Source organism: Empidonax traillii, unplaced genomic scaffold (genome assembly GCF_003031625.1).
Source record: "Empidonax traillii isolate 1590-97213 ecotype Southwest subspecies unplaced genomic scaffold, ASM303162v1 scaffold997:size582561, whole genome shotgun sequence".
NCBI lineage: Eukaryota > Metazoa > Chordata > Aves > Passeriformes > Tyrannidae > Empidonax > Empidonax traillii.
Window position 1 is genome coordinate 442054 of NW_020956190.1, and position 24323 is coordinate 466376.

Here is a 24323-nt window from a genome sequence, read left to right on the forward strand (position 1 = left end):
TTAGTATCTGTAAGTGCAAAATGGTAATTTATATGGAAAACATAAGTGGAAAATTATGGAAAGTTCTTTATATAAAATAATGTTGACTATGGAAGGACAGTTCTAGCCAACATAGTTTAATGTTTTTCCATATTGGGTAATTTTTGAAATAGATAAAAGGCCACAAAAAAAACCATGAATTGCACACATGTGTGCGATTTTTATGTCTGTCTCTTTCCCTCAGAGGACTCCTTCCATGGGGTACTGGCCATAGAGCAGAGATAAGGAATTTGGATCCCTACATTCCATTCATTTCACTGCATCATATTTCAAAAATTCTAAATTCTGATTTTCAATAGCCTGTCAGGATAAACAGTTCTGAGTTAAACTCTTTCTGTTCTTTTGGAGGGAAATTTCATTTGGAAGCCTACTGAGCTCTTGATTAAAAATCTTTCAGCCAGAACTGTACAAACCTTATTCTAAACTATGCATATTTATGGCCTCTTTCTAATAGACATCTTAAGTAGAACAGAAAGCCAGAAGAGATCTCATCAGTCTAACAAAGAAATTCATGTAACTTCCACATGATTCCTCTCCTTTGAGACTTAGGCTGTGGAGAATTCCCTGCTACAACATTGGCCTGAAGGAGTTGGAGTGCAATAAATATTTCTATTCATCGATGGTGTTTTAAAGATTTCCCTATGCCTAGGATTGCAAACTTAGTAGTCCTGAAGATTTTGTCTAATTCCTTTCTGAATACATCTTTACTTTCATTTTCCAGAATATCTATTAGTATCTAGTTCTAGAATATCTGGAATATAGAGATTCCAGAATATCTAGTGTCCTCTAGAATATCTAGAGTTTTCTAATTCTAAATTTTATTTGCAGCACCCTCTGTTTACCCTGCTGTAATTCCAGAAGTGGTTAGTCAATGACAAAGACTTTATTTATTAAAAAAAAAAATCAAACTATATGATTATGCTCATGAGAAGACCATTTCAGTTGCTTTGTCTTTTGTGGAATAGTTAAATGGTTTGCTTAATGAGAATTGTCAAATTCGTAACACAGGGCTAGGAATGAGTATCTGGAGAAATGGATCTTTCTTTCTTTATGGCTTCATTTAACAAGCAAATATTTATGTCCACAGCATGAAGCTGCCAAGAGTGATCTGAGTGATAAACAAAAAGACCTGGATACTTTCACTAATAAAGGAAAACATTTGTTAGCAGAATTGAAAAGAGTGCATAACTGCGACTCCACTGCGGTAAAAACAGATATGAACTCTATGGTGGACAAATGGCTAGATGTAAGAGTCTGATGTTTATATGCTCAATATAGTTTTTATGTTTGGCTAAGGTTACAATATTTGTATTTTCTTAGGATCCTAGAGTACAATTGTTTAGTAAAATTTACTTTGAAGTATATCTCAAAGGTTTAATCACAGGGATTTGGCGTCCACTGTATGCACAAAATTGCAGCATCAATTTGATAGATTTAAAATGATGCCTTATAAAAATGTATGAATGTTCCTAGTATGAATTTACTCAGTGCACAGTTCTGAGGTTAAATTTGAAATGGATTCACGCCTAATGTATACCAGCATTACTTTATTAAACTAAATTGGACTAAATAAATTAGGCAATAAATTACATTAAGCTACACTGTAAAACATATGAATACATTGAGAAAGAAAATATTATACCAGAGAAACACAATATAAAAGCTAGTCACAGATTGTTCTGGGTTGGAAGGGACCTTAAAGATCATCTGGTTCCAATTCCCTTGCCATGGGCAGGGACACCTTCCACTAGAACCAGGTTGCTCAAAGCCCTGTCCAACCTGGCCTTCAGCATTTCCAGGGACGGGTCGTCCACAGCTGCTCTGGAAAACCTGTTGCAGTGCCTCACCACCCTCACATTAAAGGATTTATTCCTAATATTTTACATTTGCATATTTATAATGCTTTATTAGCAAATTCCTACGCGATATAAGAAAGATAAATATAGAGGGTTTTCAAATGTAAAGTTTATTTGACTATAAAACTCTTTTCCAGTAAAAATATACAAATATTTAGAAGCCGTCAGGTATGATTTTTGTGAATTTTATGATCTGGGTAAATAAATTGAAATTAGAATACAAAACTTGGAACTAAATCTAAGAAAATTTTTTCACCCAGGCTTACTAAATTTTTTTGATGCACTTGTCTTATAATTGGCTGCAAAGTAAAGAAATCCAAAAATTAATTTGTGAATAGTACTGATACATTCTTCTCTTCTAAAAGGTGTCTGAAAGAATTGAAGATAACATCGACCGACTGAGTGTAAGCGTGTCCCTATGGGATGACATCCTGAAAACTGGAGATGAATTAGATGGATGGTCTAATAAGTACATTTCTCAGCTGAACGAAGGCATCAACAACTTCAGTAACAGTCAGAGAATGGAGATCCTCCTGAAAGACTTCCAGGTTCTTATCCGTAAATCAGGGATAAAAATGTTCTGGACCAAAATCTCAATGCCAGGCCCATAGATAAGACTGTGCTGTTGTAGACCGTGGTGTACTCTGTTCAAGTGGTGGTACCACTAACCCCATAGCTAGCAGAGGGCATTCCAGTCCTTTGTTTTGAAGGTGTTTGCTTCTGACAGAAACAATAATGGCACATCTTACTAAATCTAAACTCCATAGTTATTTTGGTTCTAGGCTGATTCTCTGTTCCAGTAGAAACTAATGGAAATTTTAGACAACTTCAGCTGTATTTAGTCAAAAAATACTAGTTTCTAAAATCTTATCTAAGAAAGTAGATTTTCCAGACAATAAAAAAAGATATACTAGAAGGCAAATTTTAATGTAAGGTTCTAACAATTTCAGTTAGATGATGACTTTCTTGCTGGATAGTGTTAAACTGCTTTAGAAATCTAGCTAGTGTTCAGGATGCATTCTGACTCTATTGACTTAAAATATAAATCAAATCAACCATAGAGTGAGCCATATTTTACTTAATTTGAAATAAATTATGCCCTTAAAAAGATGCCCAATGAACACAATCAATTGGTATGATAGAATATAAACTGTTGATAAATTAGTATTTTCCTTAGGACAAGCTTTATCTAATGCCTTTGTAATTACATAGCAATCAGACCACCTAAATTTATCACTATTAAAACTGATTGGGAGTAAAAGCAGACAGTACCCAAACAAGAAAGTGTACCTGATTTTCAGGAGGGCCAGAATAGCAGAAGATGTGAGCACTGTGTGTACATTTGCAGTCACAGAATGCATGGTCCATAGTACTTTTTTTGCACTTCGTTTTGCAAAGGCAGGAGGAAAGGCAGTTCAGTGACAGAAGGGTCCTGCCCTTTCAGCAATCAGAAATAGATAAGCATGGAGAGAAACAATCAGTGTACCTTTTATATGGCCCAATTCGCTGTCCACTTTCTTGATTAGTCACCTAATATTATATCCTCCCTAACATAAATACCTCTGAGTATCCTTCTGAGGCCTCATGAACTTCTGCCATTCAGGGCAGATGTTAAATGCAGCAATTGAGTCATGAAATCCACTGTCCAATCTTTTAATTGGAGTGATCTACTTGAATTTTTTAGAAAAGCAAATTTGGGTAATGGGCTAGACACACCAATTGCTTGCATGGTACTTCAGAACTACAAATTATGGTATTCTCTTTGCTTTACTATTACGTTTCTAGTAAGTAGAATATTTCTTTATAACTTGTATTTACAAATACAGTAAATATGTGGTCCAGATATGTAAGTGAATTTTTTGATGTTAAAATTTATTTCTGTGTCTACTTTTTTTTCCAAGAGCTCACTTGTAATAGTAATTTAAAAATAAATTAATACAATTTATTTTATTAATAATAGTAATAAAAATCAGAGATCATGTGTAATATACTCTGCATGCCATTAAGTGGAATATATCAACCCCAGAAGATTTTTCCAGTAAATAAACAATGACATTCCCATCTTTATTTTGCCAGTTTTAATGAATTAAATCTGTTAGGGCATTTTAAATGCTAATAATGTGTGTGGTTCTTTTGAAGGAGGGGGAAATTTCTCTGAACTGAGTCTAATAAAGGAAAAGAGATGGGAAATTTTTAGAGCAGAAAACTAACTGAACAACAGTGTTTTCCCTGATTGCTAAACTTTGTTTACATTTTCTTTCATTTTTGAAATTGATGAAGCATCCTTCAAAAAGTCTGAAAGCTTCTTGTGTTTTAGTATGAAAGTTTGACCACATATCTTTTACAGTCTGAAGTCAAGAATAAAGAACTGAAGTTGGAGCAACTTATTTCCAAAATTTCAGAACTCAAAGAACTGACCCACAGTGAAGAGCCTCCTGCAGATCTCCAGGTAAAATAAAGATATTAGTAATCACAGATTGTGCTCAAATAACTAAGATGACATTCCTTGGGACATTTCCGTTTCTCCTACACTGCCTTTTTCTTTCGAGGTGACAGATATAGCATTATTTATATGTAGCATAACTATTCTATGTTCATGTTTCTTTAGGTAACTTTGGTCTTTTTGTGTAAAAAATATGCCATAAAGACATTGAACATTAGAGTTGTAGAAGTATTTTTTTAACAAATTGAAATAGAAGAAACAGTTTATAATGTATATATATACATATGAGACAGATTATATTCTCTACACTCCACAACATTAGGCCACATTATATGTGAGTGTATACACAGTTTGCCTGCTTGAAAGAAGTAAATGCAGTAAAATATGTTCATTTGCTTTGTTAACTCAAAAGCAATCTTTAGTGGACTGGAATTAGTACCCTTAACTAGCTCTTACAAGAGGGGGGGTAAAAATAACAAACATGAAGACGAACTGTTGAACTTTTGGCTAGGTACTTTCTTTTTATGTTCTAGGGAAGTCACAAACCCATAGTATGTTTGATTTCCAACAGAAATTGGTATTTGAAATTATTAATTTTTAATGTCAGAAATTTTAAAAGGTAAGCTGACTTCTGCAATTTCAGTGGGCAGGGAAGTATCTTGGACATACCAGATTTTAGTGCAACGTAATACAACACTCAAGCCTTGTCCACATTTTGCTGTGAATGTACACATGAGCCTAAATTACCAATTAGATATGGTCAAGAACATTTGGAGTTCTGTGTCCAGTTCTGGGCTCCTCAGTACACAAAAGACAAAGAGTTACTGGAGAGGGTCCAGTGGATGGTCACAAAGATGATTTGGGGTCTAGAGCATCCCTCGTATGAGGAGAAATTGTGGAAGCTGGGTCTGTTTAGTCTAGAGAAGAGAAGACCAAGAGGGGAATCTCATCAATGCATATAAATATCTCAAAGGTGGGCACCAAGAGTATAGGGCCAGACTGTTTTCAGTGGTACCCAGAGGCAGGATGAGGAGCAATGGCCATAAACTAAAGCACAAGTTCCACCTCAACATGAGGAAGAACTTTGCATTGAGGATGGCAGAGCACTGGAACAGACTGGCCAGGAAGGTCATGGAGTCTCCCTCTTTGGAGACATTCAAAACCCACATAGAGAAGTCCCTGTCTCACCTTCTCTAGGTAACCCTGCCTTGGCAGGGGGATTGGATTAAATGATCTTCAGAGATCCTTTCCACCTCTAATGATTCGGTGATTCTGATTTATGTATAGTATCTTTTTATGGCTAGCTATCTTTTTATGTGCACAGCTAACATCTGACTATAATTTCACATGTTGCTGTCTTTGAAAAGGTTAATGGGCAATAGTCTGACTTATTTTTGTACTGTCTTCAGTTTTCACCTGCATTACACTGAGATACTTTGGGCCTCTGTGCTCTTAAAATTCACCAATTGATCTTTCTATTTATAGAGCTAGTTGAATTTACATCATGTTCTGTATATATGGCAAATTAGTAGAGGAAAAGGCTCAACCGTTTAATTTTTCAGAAGTGGATAAGAACTTCAACAGTTTGCAGTCTGGCTTTTTATAGTCAGTATCACTTCTTTGTATTATGGTATATCTAATACTGAATCCTAAATGGTTGACATTTTTTAATTATGGAAGTATCTCTAGTTACAGATGTAAAAAGAGAAAAATTATCACTGTATGCCACTTTCCTACCTTCCATTTTGCCAATAAGCATTTACCATAATAAAAGTTTTATTATTAAATGCCTTAATACATAACATTTTGGTTTCAGTTTATAGAATCAGATTTGAAGCAGAAATTTGAACATGCCAAAGATATGTCAGAGACAGCAAAAGAGACACTGAAAGATTTCAGTACTCAGAAGATGGAGTTACAGAAGTTGATTGGTCAGATGACAGACTGGCTAACACAAGTGGAAGAGACGCTGTTAGGCTGTACACGTAAACTGGATCCTGAAGTTCTAAATAAAGTAAAGGTTGGTGCTGAAGAAAATTAATATGCTTTTTCTTACGTGGTGATCTTTGGGGTTTTTGATCAGAGCTTTTGTTAAGCATTATATTTTAATTTTCATTTGGTTAAAAAATACATATCTCCTGCACAGCTTCTAGAATATTAGCAAATAATACAGTGATAGTTTTTAGGTAGTTCCAGCAATGAACAGAAGTTCTGATTTATCAACTTTATATGAAACTTTCAGAAGATTGTAATGAATAATATGGACTTTGTTGTGACAAGGAGTGTTTTTGTTACATTGAACTTCTTATTTGTTACTCCAGGATATTTGCAAGTCCATTGACTCCCTTGCAATATAAGTTATGAACTTACAACTTGTCACAGTAAAAGACACTGGACCAAACTCAATTTTAACAAAAACTTCTGCATCAGAAACCCTCCTTAGTCCTCATATGTAGCAATTCTTTTGTCTGCAGCCTAGGCTCTCGATTGCTTACAATTATGCACAACATGAAAAACCACATGGAGATTTTTCTGAGTGAGAACATGTTAATGTAGATATAATAGCCAATTCACATTTAATTTTCAGACAAATGTTCCTTTCAAGTCAGATGTGAAGTCCCTCTCATTCAGAAATCCCACCAAATACCAGTATCATGTTGCATATCACATACACTTTCAGACTTTTCTCAAAATAACTATTGCTATTCAGTATGACTTAAAATTTATTTATTTCTAATATAGTAATAGATCATGAGAAACAACATTTTTCACATTTCTATGATGGCTCTTTAATTTCAAGGATTCATTTCAGTTGGAAAATTCAGGAAAGGTGATGCATCATTGTGTCTGGCACTTGGAGGAAAGAAGATATGGGAGGAGTGTTGGAATGCTTGAGAAAAAGAGGGTTCTTTTTTTTCTTCTTTACAAATAATTGTACTTATGTTATAACTTTATTTTCAGGAAACACAAAAAGACCTTCAGCTTAAGCAAAGCAGCATTGACTCAATGCGTGAGAACCTCAACACCCTGTGTCGCAAATACCATTCTGTAGAGCTGGAAACTCTCGGTGGCACTGTCACTTTATTGATAAAGAAGTATGAAGCTGTGAATCTGCTCTGTTCCAGAACACAGGCCAGACTGCAAGAGTCCTTGGAAAAACATTTTCTCTGTGAGTCTTCAGGCTTGTTATTACGAGCCATTAGCCCACAGCCATGAATCATTCTGGAGTCTGCCAGAGTCTCCAGTGATTTCACTTGCAACTTCAACTTTATTTTTTGTATGGAGCCTTTCAGAAAATCATGTTGCCCAGTGTTCATTTGATAAGAGCTGTGAAACAAAGCATTTGACATAAACAGAATTGAACTTTAACCATTGCATATGTAATGTAGTATGCATGTAACGATGTAACCATGTAACATGCATGAAAACGTGCCTTTCCTCACTCTTAGTCTTCACTTCTTTTGTATAAGTACACTTTGTGTATTTGTCATAAAGAGATACAACCAAATGTAGGTGTTTATAGTGTAAAAGTACTTATCTGAAGTATTTTCTGGGCTCACTGGATAGTCAATGGAGAAAAATAAGTAATTTTTAATCTTGTTTATTAAGATATTATTGTAGATTTTATCTAGCATAAAATTGGGACATATCATAAACTGAAAAAGCCCATCTTTTCCTAATAACTGCAAAGGACTATTGCCTAGTGTGACTATTCAAATTTGGATATTTACAGTGGAAACATCTACCTTTTTGTGAAATCAATCTCACTCCCCATAGTCATTGAAGACAACAAGACTTATCCTGTTGTCTTTTAAGCACTGTTCCTGAGGGATAAAATAGTTGCTTAAAACATCTGTATAGCACTGTGGATAATGCTGTGTCTCACAGAAATATTCTCCTCTCTATACTTTTTTTATTGAATAAGATTCTATGCAAGAATTCCAGGAATGGTTTTCTGGTGTGAAGGCTGCAGTGAAAGAATCATCTGACAGGTCTGGGGACAGCAAAGCCATAGAGGCAAAGCTACAAGACTTGCAGGTATAGTGAACAAATGAAAAAAACCCTAGTAATTAGCAATTTAGTATAGGTAACCAATTGTATCTCTAAAATAATTTGTATACACTAACATATTTATTGGGTTTGTGTTTAAAAATTTAATATAAGAATTGTTCAAGGAAGCAATATATATGGTAGAAGAAATATAGTGAAAACTGTGTTCACAGTACTGAGGGATCAGAATTTAATTTCTGTTTATATGTAACTAATCTCTTCTTGTTTCTGATTTTAATATTTTTCCTTGTTTGCCTTCTTTCTATTCCTTTTCCAATTTTTCTTTACACTATGACTAAATCAACATTTCAGATTAATACCGATATGTGAAATCTTAGATGTTGTATACTTTTGATGAGAAAGAACACAAATAGCAGACACTTATTGTAAACAGCCCTAGTTCCTGAAATGTGTAATGTCTTCAGGACATGATTAAACTATCCAGAGAAAACCACGACTACCTTAGGATCAAAAAAGAAAATTGAGTTCTGTGAATTGTAGCACCACTTACTAATATTTTATATGAACTATCTGCTTAGAATTGTTTCCATAGCTAGACATGGTTCTCATCTTGTTGGGGAAATCGGATTACTTCTCATAGAAGTATTGCTTATCTTTAGTTATCGAATCTTGCATGTTTAAACAAAATTCTTTCACTATACAGGGTGTGCTGGAATCTGTTAGTGAGGGACAAAACAAATTAGATGCTGCCTGCAAGGAAGGAGAAAGTTTGTATGGTTGTTTATCCAAACCAGTTGTGAGCCATATTCAGGAACAAATAGCGAAGTCTAAGCAGAACTTCCAGGAATTCCTCAATCAGTGTCTGAATGACAAGAAGGCCCTGGAAGCTTGTGCCTCACACTTGGGAAAGTAAGTAAATACTGGTAGTCACAAATGGAGTGCATGAAATTGTCTGGCTGCAGAACTGCAGGGCAATATGTGAAATTATTTCTAGTTGCTCTAGTCCTGTTTGCTTTTTTCTTTGGAAATGTTTAAGAGAAATTGAAGTTCTCTGATGAAAATGAAGAAACGGGTCTTGCTCCAAGGGTATCAGTTTGGTTAAAGAGTGGAAGGTCAGGGTCATATATGCAGAAGTTCTCTGTATCTTATGCAACCCTAAATCAGCAGTTGGGATTTCAGTAATTTAAATGTCATTTCCTGGACGGAAAAGGTGTGAGAAGTGTTCAAATTCTGCATTGGGGTTTGAAGGTAGTTAGCTTTTTATACAGCACATGCCTGTTCTGTCCCATTCCAGATGAACATAATTACTAAGGAGCTAATAAGAAAACAGCCTTAAATTACTGCTTAGGGCTCGAATTGTGGGAGTTAAAATATTTTCAGATCTTACTAGATCCAAAACTCTTGCTAATTGAAAACAGTGTAGCAGTAATGGGTGAAACAGCAGGATGAGATTGTATGCCTTCTTTAAAGGAAAATGTTTTCAAACGTACTGCCAGAACTTGTCTTGCTAAGTTTCGAGCACTCAAGATTCCAGTTCTCTTCTGTTAGAGAAACTGAAAACACAATGCTTCAGGTGTTCTAAGTGTCAGTGCTGACAGAAAGCCCACTTTTATCCATTTTTCATTCTTAAACTGAATCATTATAAGGTTTTGGAAAAAGCTTCCTTTTGGTCTGCTTTTATTGAATAAATGAAAGCACTGTCACTTTAAATCTTGGAGGCTTCTGTTCTCCCTGTAGTTCCCATGATTTTGCTGAACATTTTTAGAGAGTTGCTGAATATTTTTAGATTAGTAGTCACTGCAGAATTATGTTTGGTGTACAACTCTTATTCTCGACGTATGAAATGGATACCCAGTCTTATGGATATTAACTTCTTACTAACTTTACTCCATTTGAGAAGTATTTTTAAGGGACTATGTATCTGTTCCATAGCTTTGAAGATCAGTACAAGAAACTTGGCCTGTGGATGCATGACATGGAAGAAAGAATAAGCACAGAAGCATTAGGAGAGAGCAAGCAGCTTATTTCTGAGAAGAAAAAGGAGGTGCAAAAAGTGGAAAAATTCCTGGAAGAGTTGCTGAATTCAAGGTATATTGAAAGCACATTTTCTAAAATACTCTCACATTTTCCTTTGCTAAAGCAGCAGTAAAACTAAACTGTCTGTGAATAGAGGGTGAATCCAGATACTTTCAGTTTTAAGGAATTTCAACGAATTCCAGTATTTGATGTTGATACATTTCTTATTAAGAAAAGCTTATCATACTTCATTAATAAATGGAAACTGAAATAGATAATTTTAAAATATAAATCTTCAAAATATTGCTTTTACAAGCAACAGTGAAACTTATATTTATCATTATATCAATTTAAAAAATTTCTTTTTTTCTGTTCTGCAACACTCAGATCCAACCAGGTAGGCAGATTTCCCTTCCCATACAGCTGGCTTTTTGAAAGAGCTCAAATAGCATCCACATTGGCTGTGAAATCTTTCTAAAATTCAGACTTAGCCAATACATGATGAAGTAATTGCCGTTTTGAGTACACAGTGTTTTTTTCAAATTCTTTTTTTATTATCAGGTTGCTGAAGATAGAACAGAAATAGTAGTCAGTTTTTCAAGCTTCACAGCGTGCTAAAAACAAACACCAGTCACTCCCTATCCCCTTGAGACTGATGCAAGACATTTTGGTCTGATGCAAATTCCTTGTAATCACCGGATATCAGGAAGGGTGATCAAGTAGATTGAGGTTAGCTGAGTCTGTATAAACCCAGTTTTAATCCCTTTTACTGACTCTTGTACTGAACCCCAGAGTCAGTGTCTAATCCTGGAAAAATTGCCTGACCTTTCCACCATGCCTTCCTACCTGTCAAAGACTATAAACTTCCTAGAAGCTTTGGCAGGTGCCAAAAGGTAGCAGTTCATATAGAACTGCAAAGTTTGACAAAATATATAGCTAAATATAATATATAGCTAAAAATAAAACTAAGTTAGCTTTTAATTTAAAAGTGTAACACAAAGAGTTCAGTGTGATCATTCTGAGCTACAAAATCTTCATAATTAGCACTGCACAGAAGAAAAGATATTAATCAATACACACTGCTTATATTTGCTTTTGATCCTTCCTAGATAATTTTTTCTGTTAACTATGAACTCTGTCGCTGGTGGAGTAGGTGATTATGACAGCAACCAGTAATTTCTGATAGTTTCTATAATAACTTAGGCTTTCTGAAACTGATTTTCACTCTCATTAATTTTTATCAGGGAATCTTTTGATCAGCTGTCCCAAATGGCACAGACTTTAAATGAAGAAGGCCATGGTGCAGGGAGGGAAATACGTCTGGCTTCTCAACACCTCACCAATTATCAAAACATGGTCAAAAGTGTCAAGGAGAAGCTGCGAACATGTCAGCTTGCACTCCAAGAGCATCTCACTTTGGAGGAGGCATCAGAGAGTATGTGGTCATGGGTGAAAGAGGTTCAAGATAAACTGGCATCATCACAAAGCACTTTTGGTAGCAAAGCCACACTGGAGAGACGACTGACACAAATTCAGGTAAATAAGGATCAAACTAGAGATTACAAATCAAGATTAATATTAGGTGTGACCCACATCAGTAGAAAAGGTATATTTTTATATTTTATTCTTTTACAGTTATGAAGAAGCTTGATAAATTGGGATGGGAAGTATGAAAAACAGGATTAAGTTTAATGGGGATAGGGGCCAGGTATTACATTTCATAAGGAATAACAAACTATGAAAACATATAGTCAGGTCCCAAAAAGCTTTCTGAAAGAGGAGAAGCCTGGGAATAATTGACAGAGAGAGTCTGTGCTGTGTCTATCACAGGAGGTCTTCAAGAAGAGGTTAGATAAACACTTATGAGGAAGATCATCAGTGTAGGAGATCCTACCATGGCTTTTCTTGAGATTTCTTCTAGTTATGTGGTTCTGTCTTATTGTGCTGTGTTTGACCTCCTCATTGTCTACTGCAATGTGAACAATATTTCAGGATGACCAATGCAGTAAAAAAACCTGTATAGCTGTGGGAAAAACTACTGGGTCATTTTCACATAGTAAGTACAGGGATTTACAAAAAGAGGTGCCTATGAATTCATACTGGTATGATTATCAAGGGTAAATGGTGTCCACTGTTTAAAGAATAACAGCTTTCATTTCTCATCAGGTTACGTTTGATTTTCTGACTCGTTTTGCCTCACAGGAGATCCTCTTACTCAAAGGGGATGGCGAAGTTAAGCTGAACATGGCCATTGGCAAAGGAGAACAAGCACTTAAAAGCAGCAATGAAGAAGGACAAAAAGTGATACAAACTGAGCTAGAGACATTGAAGGATGTATGGAATGATATCATCAGTACCTCAGTGAACTGGCAAAGGTAAGATAAGACTCCTTGGAAAACATAGGTTTGCTGCCACCTTTGCTCACAAAGAGTGGTACCTTTGTGAGTGTAGAAGTACATTCATTCATTACTGGTATGCGAGGGGAAATTTACATTGTCAGAATCAATCAAAATTGCCTGGAAAAAGTACATCCTATTAAAAAAAAAAAATAAGTGATGAGGTGACCCTATCAGATGAATCAAATTTTTTATGAGATGGTACTTGATAGAGAAATTAAAAAATTAATAGAAATCATACAAATGCATACAGAGAAAAATCCAGAAAGGGCTTTCTGAGTTATTGAGCCTGTGCTTGGGCAGGACCAAGAACATATGACAGATATTTGCCTACCTCTTCCATACAAAACTCTAGGAAGGTTTCTCAATTCTGTTTTTCATTATGTTTTTTTTAATTAGAAAATAAAATCCTAATATCAACTCCAAATAATCTTTCTTGCATGGCAATTTGATTTCTTCTTGTTTTAACCTCAGTGGAAATGGTAAGTTTTCCTTACCGTCTATATGAGACTGTTTTACATATCTGAAGGCCTCTATCATCTCTGTTCTAGAGAGGGTGATGTTTCTCTGTCTCTCTGTACTGATACTTTCTGGACCTCTTTCATCCTTGTTTCTTATTCAGTATATTTCAGACTATCATTAGTTTGTCTACACTTTTCTTAAAATATCATAACTGAAAGTGGGCTGACCTCTTACTGTATTTGAGAATTTATTAATTCTGCATAGTGTATCAGTACTTTCCATTCCCTTCATGTAACACTCTTCTTAATCCTCTCCAGAATGACATTTTCCTTTCTTCTCAGTAGTACAATTTTGTTGAATCCTCTATCTCCAAATCTTTTTCCACAGTACTAAGCCTTGGCAGTTATACCCAATTTTTTATTTGTGTATCTATCTGATTTATCCTTCCTAAATAAAGCATTATTTTCACCATAAAATTCTATCCTTTTAAAATTTCTTTTAAGAACATCTGATACTTAAATCCTGTCATTCAAACTATTTGCAGCTGCTTCCTCATTGCTGTCATTTGTAGGTTTTACAAGCACCCTATATTCTATCATCCCAGGCATTACCAGATAGAAATGGCTTGGTGAGCTTCTGCATGGCCCTACTTCTTTATTTTTCTAAGGAAAACTAAGAAATCAGAAAGGTATCAGAAAGGTATAGATCTGTATTTTAGATAATCTGAGTGCTAGGATATCTGAGTCCTAAATATCAATGGTGGGAGCCATTGTATGCATAAATTGGATCTGTGCAATTGTAAGTGGTGCCACTTTCTTAGTTACTCTAAAATTGTGACAGAATTGCATGTAGAAAATTATAATGGAATGTCTTCAATATGTCACTCAAATTTCAGCCAATTTTTATCATAAAATACTGTTTACATTAGGTTAGATCTTTGCATTTCGAGTGAAATCCTTACCACACTCTTGTCTCTCATTGAGTCCAATGGAATGAGCATTACATTCCTCAGCATGGATCCCAGAAAAATATGGTGATCTGCTAGGAGGAGCAGTATATGACAGGAGGATTTGTTGTAAATTTTAAATGGTACTATAGAGAATTGATTTGTTCTTTCAAAACTTGGCTGATTATCTCCTAATTGACAATAAATTCATGGGATGCTGGATATTTTATTACTCTGATCATAAAGAACTCCAGTAATGCTCAGTATTTTACTTTGCTGTGCAGACACTGAAATGTGCTTTTAATTAGTCTGAGACAGACAGATCGCTCATAGAACCTGAAATAGGGAAGCACTTGTATTAGGTGCCAAAATCCACAGGAATTCTAGAATAACTTGGATGTACATTAATATAGAAAACTAAAGCAAGATGGAGAAAAAAACATAAATACTATGCGTGGCTACAGACAGTGTAACAAGGCATAAGCAAACACTTTTTTTTTCAAAATGTTTAGAAGTTCTCATCAGCACTTTGTATGTTTCTTTTAATATAAGCTGCCTAGATTCTGTTATTAGCCAGTGGAATGACTATCTGGAAAGGAAGAACCAGCTGGAACAGTGGTTAGAGAAATTGGATCACAAAGTGGAACAGCCTTTAGAACCGCAGATTGGTCTGAAGGAGAAGTTTGCTCAGTTGGACCACTTCCAGGCTATTGTTTCTGAGATAGAGGATCACTCTGGTGATTTACAGCAACTCATTGACAAAGCTGTGGAACTATATGAAAAAACAGGGGATGATTCTTTTGGAGATGCAGCTCAGGAAGAGCTGAAAACACAGTTTAATGACATCTCAACTGTAGCCAAGGTAAGATAAAGATCTCAATTTCAAATAAATAAAATGTTTAGACCTCTGTATATATAGCTAAAAAATTGATTTTTGTAATATTTTAGTAACTAAAGGATTGACTGTGTTTGAGTCATCTTATCTCTACTACGGTTAAGTCTAATAATAAATTGGATACAGTTTAGTATAATTCAATGGAATGCAAAACCTGTATTCCCTGTATTGGGAATTTAAATTTCTATGGTTATTATTTTTGAAAAGTGAAGGCCAAATATTTTATTTCTAGCTTCATAAATACAGCAGTATTTCTGATATTCCTAAAGATTTATTTTTCTCTAATTCTTTTTCATTCATTCCTAGCACCTTTTTTTTTTTTAACCTAGAAGGGGAAGAATAAAAGGCCTCCGTGAGAGGCAGAATAAAATGTCTCCCTGACATATTGTCAGAAAGAGAAATCCTATTGTCAAAAAGATAAATGCCCATATTTGAAATGGTGTTTCAAGTCACTAAGCACTGCACATGCTATACAGGTATTCTCTTTGGTTTCAGAGGAAAAACATGTGAGCTAACTGAGACCTTCTGCCAATCAGATGAGCGTGGTGAAACAATTTACCTCCATTCTCCCCTTCTACTGGTGCTATATTTTGGTGTGAGCAATGTGAACAGGGATGCATGGTTTTCTTTCCTGAGGCTCTTTTGCTTCCCTAGAAAGGCTATTTTATTTGTAGTCGGGTGCATGTGGATATTTTCCTACCCTGTTGTTCCATAAAATGCATTAAGTTATAAAAGCTTTGAGGATTTACGTTAGATCATCTTAGTTTAGCTAGTAACCATCCATTGTCTAGTTGATCTGGCAGATTCTGTGAAATTATGATGATTATTTTCAGAGGGAACAGTGGGACTTATTAATCTAACTTAGTTTTTAAAAGCATCTATTGAATGTTGAGTTAATCAAAGTTAAAAATAACTGAGTTTAACTTCTAGAATCTGAAACTGATTTCTAGACTCTTCAAATCTATATTAGAGTATCCATGCAGTAGTAAAGAGCTACTTGATTAGCTCACTTCATTTTTGGTTAGTTCTGATAAATATTCATTAGGTTATCTCACAAGAATATAGCAACAAATCTAGTCTGTCAGACCAAAGGCAAATCTAGACCACTATGCTCTTTCACCGTTTAAGGTAAAGTAACACACTTTAAGCTTACAGTGAAAAGCTAAGATAGAGCCAGGAAGCAGTTATATGTCTGTGTCAAGAAAAGCATCCTCCAGGATTGCAGGGCAGGTGGCTGTGGACAGGCACCATCCTCGATCTGATGGTCAAAATGAGACTCGTCGACATAAGAACCTCTTGCACTTCTGACCACCAAAACTCCTCATTTGTGGTCTTCCTGCGAGGCATCTCCATGGCTCTGCTTAGCATTTGTAGGTACTTGGTGATTCTAAATAATCTAATAAGAGCTGTGTTTCTGGTAACAGTGCTGCTTCCTGGGAGTACTGAGGGGTGATCTGCAAAACCCTCTCCAGAGCGTATCAGGAAGAACATACCAGAGTTGCACAACTGCAGCATTGATGTCTATTAAACAATACATTAGACTGCATTAGAGTATATTTTTGTGTTCGTCTTCAGAAGGCCCATGTTCCAGCAGAAAATGCTTGTCCAGACCAACCTGAACCAAACCTTGTACAGCGTAGCGCTGTGTTCTGCTGCTACAAGCTGTACTCTATCCAGTATGCACACTATAGAGTCAAACCACCCCTGCATACTTAAAGCCAGCATAGTATTTAAGTACTTTAATGGTCTTTTTTTTTCCCCCCATCTGCATGATAGGAGAAAATGAGGAAAGTGGAAGATATTGTGAAGGATCATTTGCTCTACCTTGATGCTGTGCATGAATTCACAGACTGGCTTCATTCTGCAAAGGAAGAGCTTCACCGCTGGTCAGATGCATCTGGAGATACACCAACTATACAGAAAAAGCTGGCCAAAATCAATGTAAGATAAGTTATCTTTCTTCTGTTATTCAGACCCTATGCTTTAAAATAAGCTAGAGTCAAGCACTTGTGAGATCTTCAGTTATCTGAAAGCAAGCTTTCTAAGCTGTGCTTTGTTTTCAACTCCCTTCCTGTATTAACAGATGAGTAAAAGTATAATCAGACTTAAGTTAGTCACAGCACACATGGAAACAATTTACCAGAGCTGAAGCCCAGTGGCATCACGGAAGAATGTGGTTTAGCTGATTAATGAATATTCTTCAGTCCTCATCCCCAAATATGCTTTCTCCATGAGCAGAATTGTCTGAATCAAAGTCAGAAACAACCTTTTCTGCTTTGTGTGAAATGGAGATGTGTAAAACAGTGCAACGATTGTCCTTCCCAAGTACAGTAGAAATGTATGGGTTGCCTCTCTATGTGTGCTCTCCTTAGCCTGCATCTATTCTTAGGTATTTGAGTTCCTAAGCAGTTTGCATATTCCTGAATGCAGCATTAAAGAAGACTGCATGTTTTGCTTGTTTCGAGTGTTTACTTTCAGATACTTACCCTAAGAACATTTTACTCTCCTCCTAATCATGAGAGAGTGGGCTAGTGAACTTGAATGCTATTTGAAGATTCAGGATCCCCGAGATCAATTTACAGATTTGTTGTACACTCTTGGGTAGTTTTCAGTCTCCTTTGTGCTCAAACTCCTGATCTACTAAACAGGAAAGGGAGGAGATAGCAGTGTCTAGCTCATAAGACTAAGAAGAGAAGAAATAACATCACTCTAGCATGCAGTGTTTGGGATGGTATTTATATTCTCCTGTTTCTTAAGCTGAGAGATCTCAAAATTCCCTTGTATGAAATATGTGAAACTGAAATAGGACCCTGTAGAACAAATTCAGCTCTGGAAAAAAAAAAAAAAAACAAACACAAAAACACTCAGAAAAAAAACATATGCAGTCAATTTTGGCACACCACAGGTCACACGGGCAGGCTGTAAACTGCACGTTTTTAAGACTGCTGTAAGCAGCTACACACCAGCCTTTCTCATTCAAAAAATCACAATCGAGTCGTTACGTTCCGCATCTCAGCCTAAAACGGTATTTTCAGCATCTAAACCACGTGCTTGCTTTCTCCCCAAAGCTTATGACAGTTTCAGAATCGTTTAATCCATGCAAGGCCCGCACACCTCTGTTGGGTTTTATTCCCCCCTGCCCCCGGCGGCGGTTCCCAGAGCCGCGGCTCGGTGCGGGACGGGAGGGGACGGGACGGGACGGGACGGGACGGGACGGGACGGGACGCGTCCCCCGGGCGGGCCCCCCGTTCGCGGCCGCGGCGATGGCGGCCGCCGGGTTACCATGGCGATGTCGCCCTGCAGGAGCTGGTGGAGTCCCGGCAGGCCGGCGCGGGCCGGCTGTGCCGAGTGGAGACGCTGTCCCCCGGCGCGAAGCGCGGCACCACGGCCGGCGGGTGCCAGCTGCTGGCGGCCGAGATGCAGGCGCTGCAGGCGGACTGGCGGCAGTGGGAGGAGAGCGCCCGCCGCAGCCAGGGCGGCCTGCGGGACCTGCTGAGCCAGATGGCCCTGTCGGAGCGGGAGTTCGCGGCGCAGGCCGGACGGCTGGAGGAGGCTGTGCAGCGGCTCGGCGGGCAACTGGCCGCCTGGTCCCAGGGGCTGGCCCCCGCCGACAGCCGGCACACCGACGCCGAGGTCGTGGAGAGCTGGCGCAAGGAGAAAGTAAGGGCATGCTTCTTTTCCTAGCAGCTTCTCGGTTGTAAATGTATGGTCACTGTGGGCAGGAAACTTCCGCCAAGCGGGGCTGTCAAGTAGAAAAGTAGTAAGATGCACTCGTAAGAGATATTTCCATGATACCCCAACTATCCAAACTCTTTTTAAAATTCTGATCGCAGTTTGCAGAAGACGTTTCCCCCTTGGCCCCTCTGCCGTACAAGGCTTAGCAAACGCTGCCTGGATTTTAAGTGTTAAAACCAGGGCTCACCCCTGTGAAAAAGCCAAGGAGCTGGCACGCCGGCTCTGAGCCGCGCTTCCAAGCTGCTCACTGTTTCAGGCTGGAATAGTACTTGATGGAGGAAATGTGAAGCATTTCCTAAAAGCCAAGTAAGCAGCTGGAGCCATTTCTGACTTCAAATTTGTTTGGAGTGTGTTGAGCTTATACTTTCCTTCTCTTGAAATATCCTTTACACTACTCACATTGAAATGTTGTCCAATATTTAAAGAAATTATTCTGTAAAATTGTTAATGCTTTGCTTTGGAATACAGTGGAATTTAGAAACATAGAGGTTGTTTCTATTTCTAATTGCCTTCTAGCAAAACAAAATTCCCCATGTATGTATCACACACACCCTATATAAATATATACATAGATTTGCAACAGTCAAGATGCTTCTTTGTATGTTTCTCAGCTACACTGATTCAGAGATGTTGATGAAAGATACAGAGTATTTCCCTTACAGGGTAGTGTTGCAATAAAACAATTTCAGTAAAGAGAGAAAGGTGTGTGATTCCTGCTTTCTGACCTCTTGACTGAAGTCATATTAAAAAAAAAACCCAGAACACCTTATCTTTGAACTGATAGTATTAATCTTTTTCTCCAGTATCCATGCGAAGTTATTTCTGTGGCTTCCTATTTCATAGAATTCCTTGCACAGATTTATAGAACCTGCTTGCTTGAGTGCCTTTATGTATCCATAGGAGTAACAAAGCTGACATTAGGTCGCAGCAATTAGTGGTACAAATATGCAAGTATGTATGTTTTTAAAACGGAAAGGAAGACATGGGATTGTCATCAACACACAAGACATTTCTTATTTCATAAATGGAGAAATACTAAATTCAAAGGATGTTGCTTAGTAGTATGTATAATATGTATGCACTGTAGCTCTATGTAACAACACTTTATTTAGATTAGACAGTTGTAAATTTTGGCTAGTGAGGAAAATGCAACAGCATCTCAAGACAACTGTGCACAGCACTACTATGTAATTTTATTTATAGTTAGAGGAAATGTGACAGTACTCCTTCCATTTCTGGACCCCAGGGATAGGCTCTATTGTGAACATAAAATAGCACTGCAGCTTTCCATTTCCATTGTCTCGCAGTGATTCTGTTGCCATGTAAGCCAAGGCCACAAATTAAAAATGCGTTTCCTAGTTCTCAGAATTAGCAAGCTCATTCTGTTACTCTGTTATACTCAAGCTCTGTCCCCTTAGGTATGTGCAACATAAGAGCAACAGATTTTGCACTTGGAATTCTGCAAATTATTTTGGTAATTGTCAGATTCAAAATTAAAGCCATGTGGCTGCCACAGTGGAAAAATGGCATAGTTAAATTTACCCTGTTTTGCAAATTATTGTTCCTGTTTGTTAACAGGTTATGTCTAAGGCTGTATGTCATCAAAATAACCTTTTTGTAGTTTTTGAGGTAGGTTACTTGAAACTGAAAAATTGTTTTGGAACCAGGCAGTTTTAAGCCTATGCTAGTATTAAGACATACTTTCTTTACAAAAAAAAAAAAAAAAAAACCAAGCTGTTTGCATTATGGTGATTCCTGCCCTAGGCAATTTGTGACCTTCTGTGTTTAAGTGATGTCCATTGTGTTGTCATTTTTAATGCTTTCAGAAAATCCTTTAAGTAGTTTAACAAAAAGTATTATAAGCGAAAAGTAGTTTGTTTAAGGTTTTTTTCTAAGCATCATTGCTGTTACATAATTACTTAATTCAAGTGCTACTATATATGACATTGAAACAAACTGGCTGTGTGTAAGCATAAAAATGTCTTTAATTATTATTTAACAGATTGCTGGTGCATGAGTGGCTCAAAGAAGATAAAAGCCATAATATGAATAATGTTAGTCAGAGGAGTCGTGATAATCTGCTGCATCAAAATATTTTTTTCAGACTCACAATAACACATAAAAGTTTTTACACATAGTACATCTGAAGTGTCTCTAGACTAAATTTTACAGGGCTTCCTTGTGATCTGTAAATGCAAAATTATTTCAGTAATGTTAATATAATCAAGCTGTTATTATGGTCTAAAGCTCTGTTGTTCATAGCCAACATGTGCTTGTAGCTTCATTTTTTTTCAAGATGGATAGTTGTGCTTTTTCTTCCTGACATCTCAGTTACTACAAAAAAACAGTAATTCTTTTATTTCTTTTTACTGGCTCAAAAACACATTATATAGGTCTTTAAAAATCAATTTCACAGTTCTTCAGACTTTTTCAGAAAAAGAGATATGAAGCAAGCACAAAGTTGCTTGTGAACAGCAAACACATGAGCTTAATCTGTACTGTTTGCCCTTCTTCTGTTCTTACTAAGTCTCTTGATCAGCTTGCTAGACTCTTACTAATATTTCTTTTTACTTTTGTTTTGCATAAAGGGATATTTATTTATTGCAGAGTTAATTAATATTTTACAGTGAAAAATGTGCTCAGTGAGCATTTCTATCTGTGCAATGTGGATTGCGATATTTTGTAAACCTTCTATGTATGTTTTCACGTGTATAATTTTTGCTTTTCCCAAACATTCAGTATTATACTGATAAATTATTACAAACTGTTTACTATGTATATTTTCAATCATCTTCATGTATATATATATATGTGTATATATATATTCAGAAATATATATCTGGGGACATCCTTATCTCCCACTTCCAGGTCCCTATTAAAATCTGTCTTCATTTTCATGTGATCTGTTTCTGAAGTTTATATTGTATGCTTCTTCCAGACTAGTGCTTTAGCCAAACTAATCTGTACATGCCAAATGCTCTGGCCTGCCTGCACTGCAGAATCTCTGCTGTTAGACTAAGAGGAATGTCTGAAGAATTTAGTGAGGCAAGGACCCAAGTCTGCACTGCTCATTATGCTGAAGTAGCTGGCAGGATTCTTCAGTGGAGATGCTGTGGACATCAACAAGCATTGTTTTTGTTGGAATACTTATCACACCTCTCCAAGTGACGCAAGCAAAGTCAACAAAAGAGCTTTTTTTGTTGTTGTTGGCTTAGCTGTCTTCAAAGAGTCTTTCCAGGGCAGCAATGACAGGCAGTATCCCAGTTACTCTCACAGGACTGTGAGCAGCTGTACTTTTATATTATGAAGTCATCTGTGAAAGAGTTGAAGCTGATAAAAAGCTATGGGTGTAAATTAACTTTCTGGATATGGCTCTAAACAGTTTTTATTGAACATGCTAAACTCAAGTCAACAGGCTAATTATATTTATATAAACATATATCATTCGCTATTCCCTAATTATATGTCCTTTTATATGTATGCAGCTAATGGACAATAGTATAGCTCATTTATTGAAATGAAATTTATATCTCGAAATGTGCTTTGAGAACATTTTGAGCTAAGAAAGTTGAGTTTAATCTCTAGATTTAATCTCTAGAAGTTTAATCTCTAGAAACTCATAATTTCAAATAAGCTTCTCTAGGTTTGACTGCTAAAATAGTCTTGAAAGTAAAGATGCATAGGTCATAAACTAGTTTGAATTTAAACTGATAAATTTTGATTCAGAAGATTATTTTTTTTAGACATACCAATATTCTTCATTTATTTTTTTTAACAGGAAACATTGAATGCTCTAGTAAAGTCTGAACATATGACGGATGAGATCAAAAGTCAGTTGAATGATCTTTGTAGATTTTCCAGGGATCTGAGTACGCATTCCTCAAAAGTTTCAGGATTGATTAAGGAGTATAACAGGTACACATTCATCTTGTTTATATTTAATCCCATGTGTGTGTGGCGAGATGTGAGCTGTCTTTTAGGGAACCATTAATTAGAATTTTAGAATTACAGGTATGCAATGATTAGAATCATTATTTTGATTTTGGTGTCAACTGAAGTTATAAAAAATAATGTTGGATTTTTTGTTTGTTTGTTTGTTTGTTTGTTTCTTAAGCCAGACTATGCCGCTAAACTCAGGTGAAACTAAATGTATATCCATACCCAACCTATTCAGAAAGAGTACTTGTAAAAAACTGTGTCTGAAGGAGGAACAAGTTACACCAACTAGTTATATATTTTTCTTCATTTTGTCCTTCAGTTTACTTTTCCTTGAAACAAGAACTAGCTAGGAGAGGTAGCATTTGCTTGCTTTCTTGGCTTTCTCTCAGGTCACTCTATCTGATACTTTGGAGTGTGACACCTGCATTTCAGACACAAGGTTCTGTTGTTTCTTGCAGGGGATTATACCTTCTGCGTTCTGTAGCTGCAGAAGAAGGGTGTGATGTCTCAGATTGATCTCTTTTAACAATGTGGACTTAACTGAGCCACAGATATAATCATTGTGGTTCTGCACCCTGTCCCTAGAGAGAGGAAAGGGCTTGCAGAATCTCTTCATGCTTAGGTGCTCTGAGTCACTCTCTGGAAATACTTACACCTGTCATATCTGTGACAGTTATGTCCCAATTTACATGCTTCACTTTTAAGAACTGAAAGCTTCTAATGGATTTCCTGGTGCTTCAGATAAGTGCATAAATTTGGTAGGAGGAATCTAGGTTAACCTAACCTTACCATTGTATTTCTGAGAACTAAATAATAGCATTGTCACCTAACAGAGTCCTGCCTTTCCTCACTCCCTCCCTTGTTCTTTTCTTCTTCCCTGATGTGATTAACCCAGTCTCTGCCTGCAAGCTTCAAAAGGATGTCAGAGCAAAGAGCAGATCTTGCAGCAAAGATTTCGGATGGCTTTCAGGGATTTTCAGCAGTGGCTGGTCAATGCAAAAGTCACCACTGCCAAATGCTTTGATGTGCCTCAAAATATCAGTGAAGCTTCAGCAAGTCTGCAGAAAATACAGGTAACTCTCTAACAGTAAAATACTAGTCTAAGGAGGACCCAATGAATTTCATATGCAGCTCAGATCAGATTGTTTGATTAATTACTAATTTTTGTTGATGTTGTTATTCTTAACATTGAAGGTGTTGCAAGGAAATAAACTGTCTTTTTCTTTGTTAATCTATATTGTTTAGTTTAATTGTTGGGCTACAGTTTGTAAGGACTCATCTCTCATTATAGCTTTGTAGCTTTCATTGTTTGTTTCTTCTTTGCAATGGGAAAAAGTATGTTATAAGTGGGAGACTGCTGTAAAATCAGAATGATATCAGAATTGATTCTTAGTACCTGGAATATTATTTCACAATTATGTGAATATTTTTCCTCATGTATGAAAGTGGAACCCTTACGGTGCAAGACCAGAGTTAAATTCTATGCAGTGCAAGTAGGCATTTAAAAAGTATATTTTTCACATAAAGCTAAATTAAGCCCAAACAGTTCTGTAGAAAGAAGTGTCAATTGGAAGTTTATTTTAAT

At 36.6% G+C, this 24323-nt stretch overlaps 1 protein-coding gene across 10 annotated transcripts in view; it reads left to right on the forward strand.

Moving 5' to 3' along the window:
- The window catches only part of SYNE1 (spectrin repeat containing nuclear envelope protein 1), a 276624-nt gene that overhangs the window by 138785 nt on the left and 113516 nt on the right, over positions 1 to 24323 (forward strand). For all 10 annotated transcript variants that reach the window (XM_027903871.1, XM_027903873.1, XM_027903872.1 and 7 more), the window contains 15 exons: positions 1127 to 1285; positions 2261 to 2443; positions 4243 to 4344; positions 6155 to 6358; positions 7300 to 7507; positions 8264 to 8376; positions 9053 to 9258; positions 10282 to 10437; positions 11610 to 11901; positions 12568 to 12740; positions 14722 to 15031; positions 16841 to 17005; positions 18368 to 18724; positions 22578 to 22714; positions 23634 to 23811. In XM_027903871.1, coding sequence (XP_027759672.1) covers positions 1127 to 1285; positions 2261 to 2443; positions 4243 to 4344; positions 6155 to 6358; positions 7300 to 7507; positions 8264 to 8376; positions 9053 to 9258; positions 10282 to 10437; positions 11610 to 11901; positions 12568 to 12740; positions 14722 to 15031; positions 16841 to 17005; positions 18368 to 18724; positions 22578 to 22714; positions 23634 to 23811 — 2943 coding nt within the window. The remainder of the gene's footprint in view (positions 1 to 1126; positions 1286 to 2260; positions 2444 to 4242; positions 4345 to 6154; positions 6359 to 7299; positions 7508 to 8263; positions 8377 to 9052; positions 9259 to 10281; positions 10438 to 11609; positions 11902 to 12567; positions 12741 to 14721; positions 15032 to 16840; positions 17006 to 18367; positions 18725 to 22577; positions 22715 to 23633; positions 23812 to 24323) is intronic.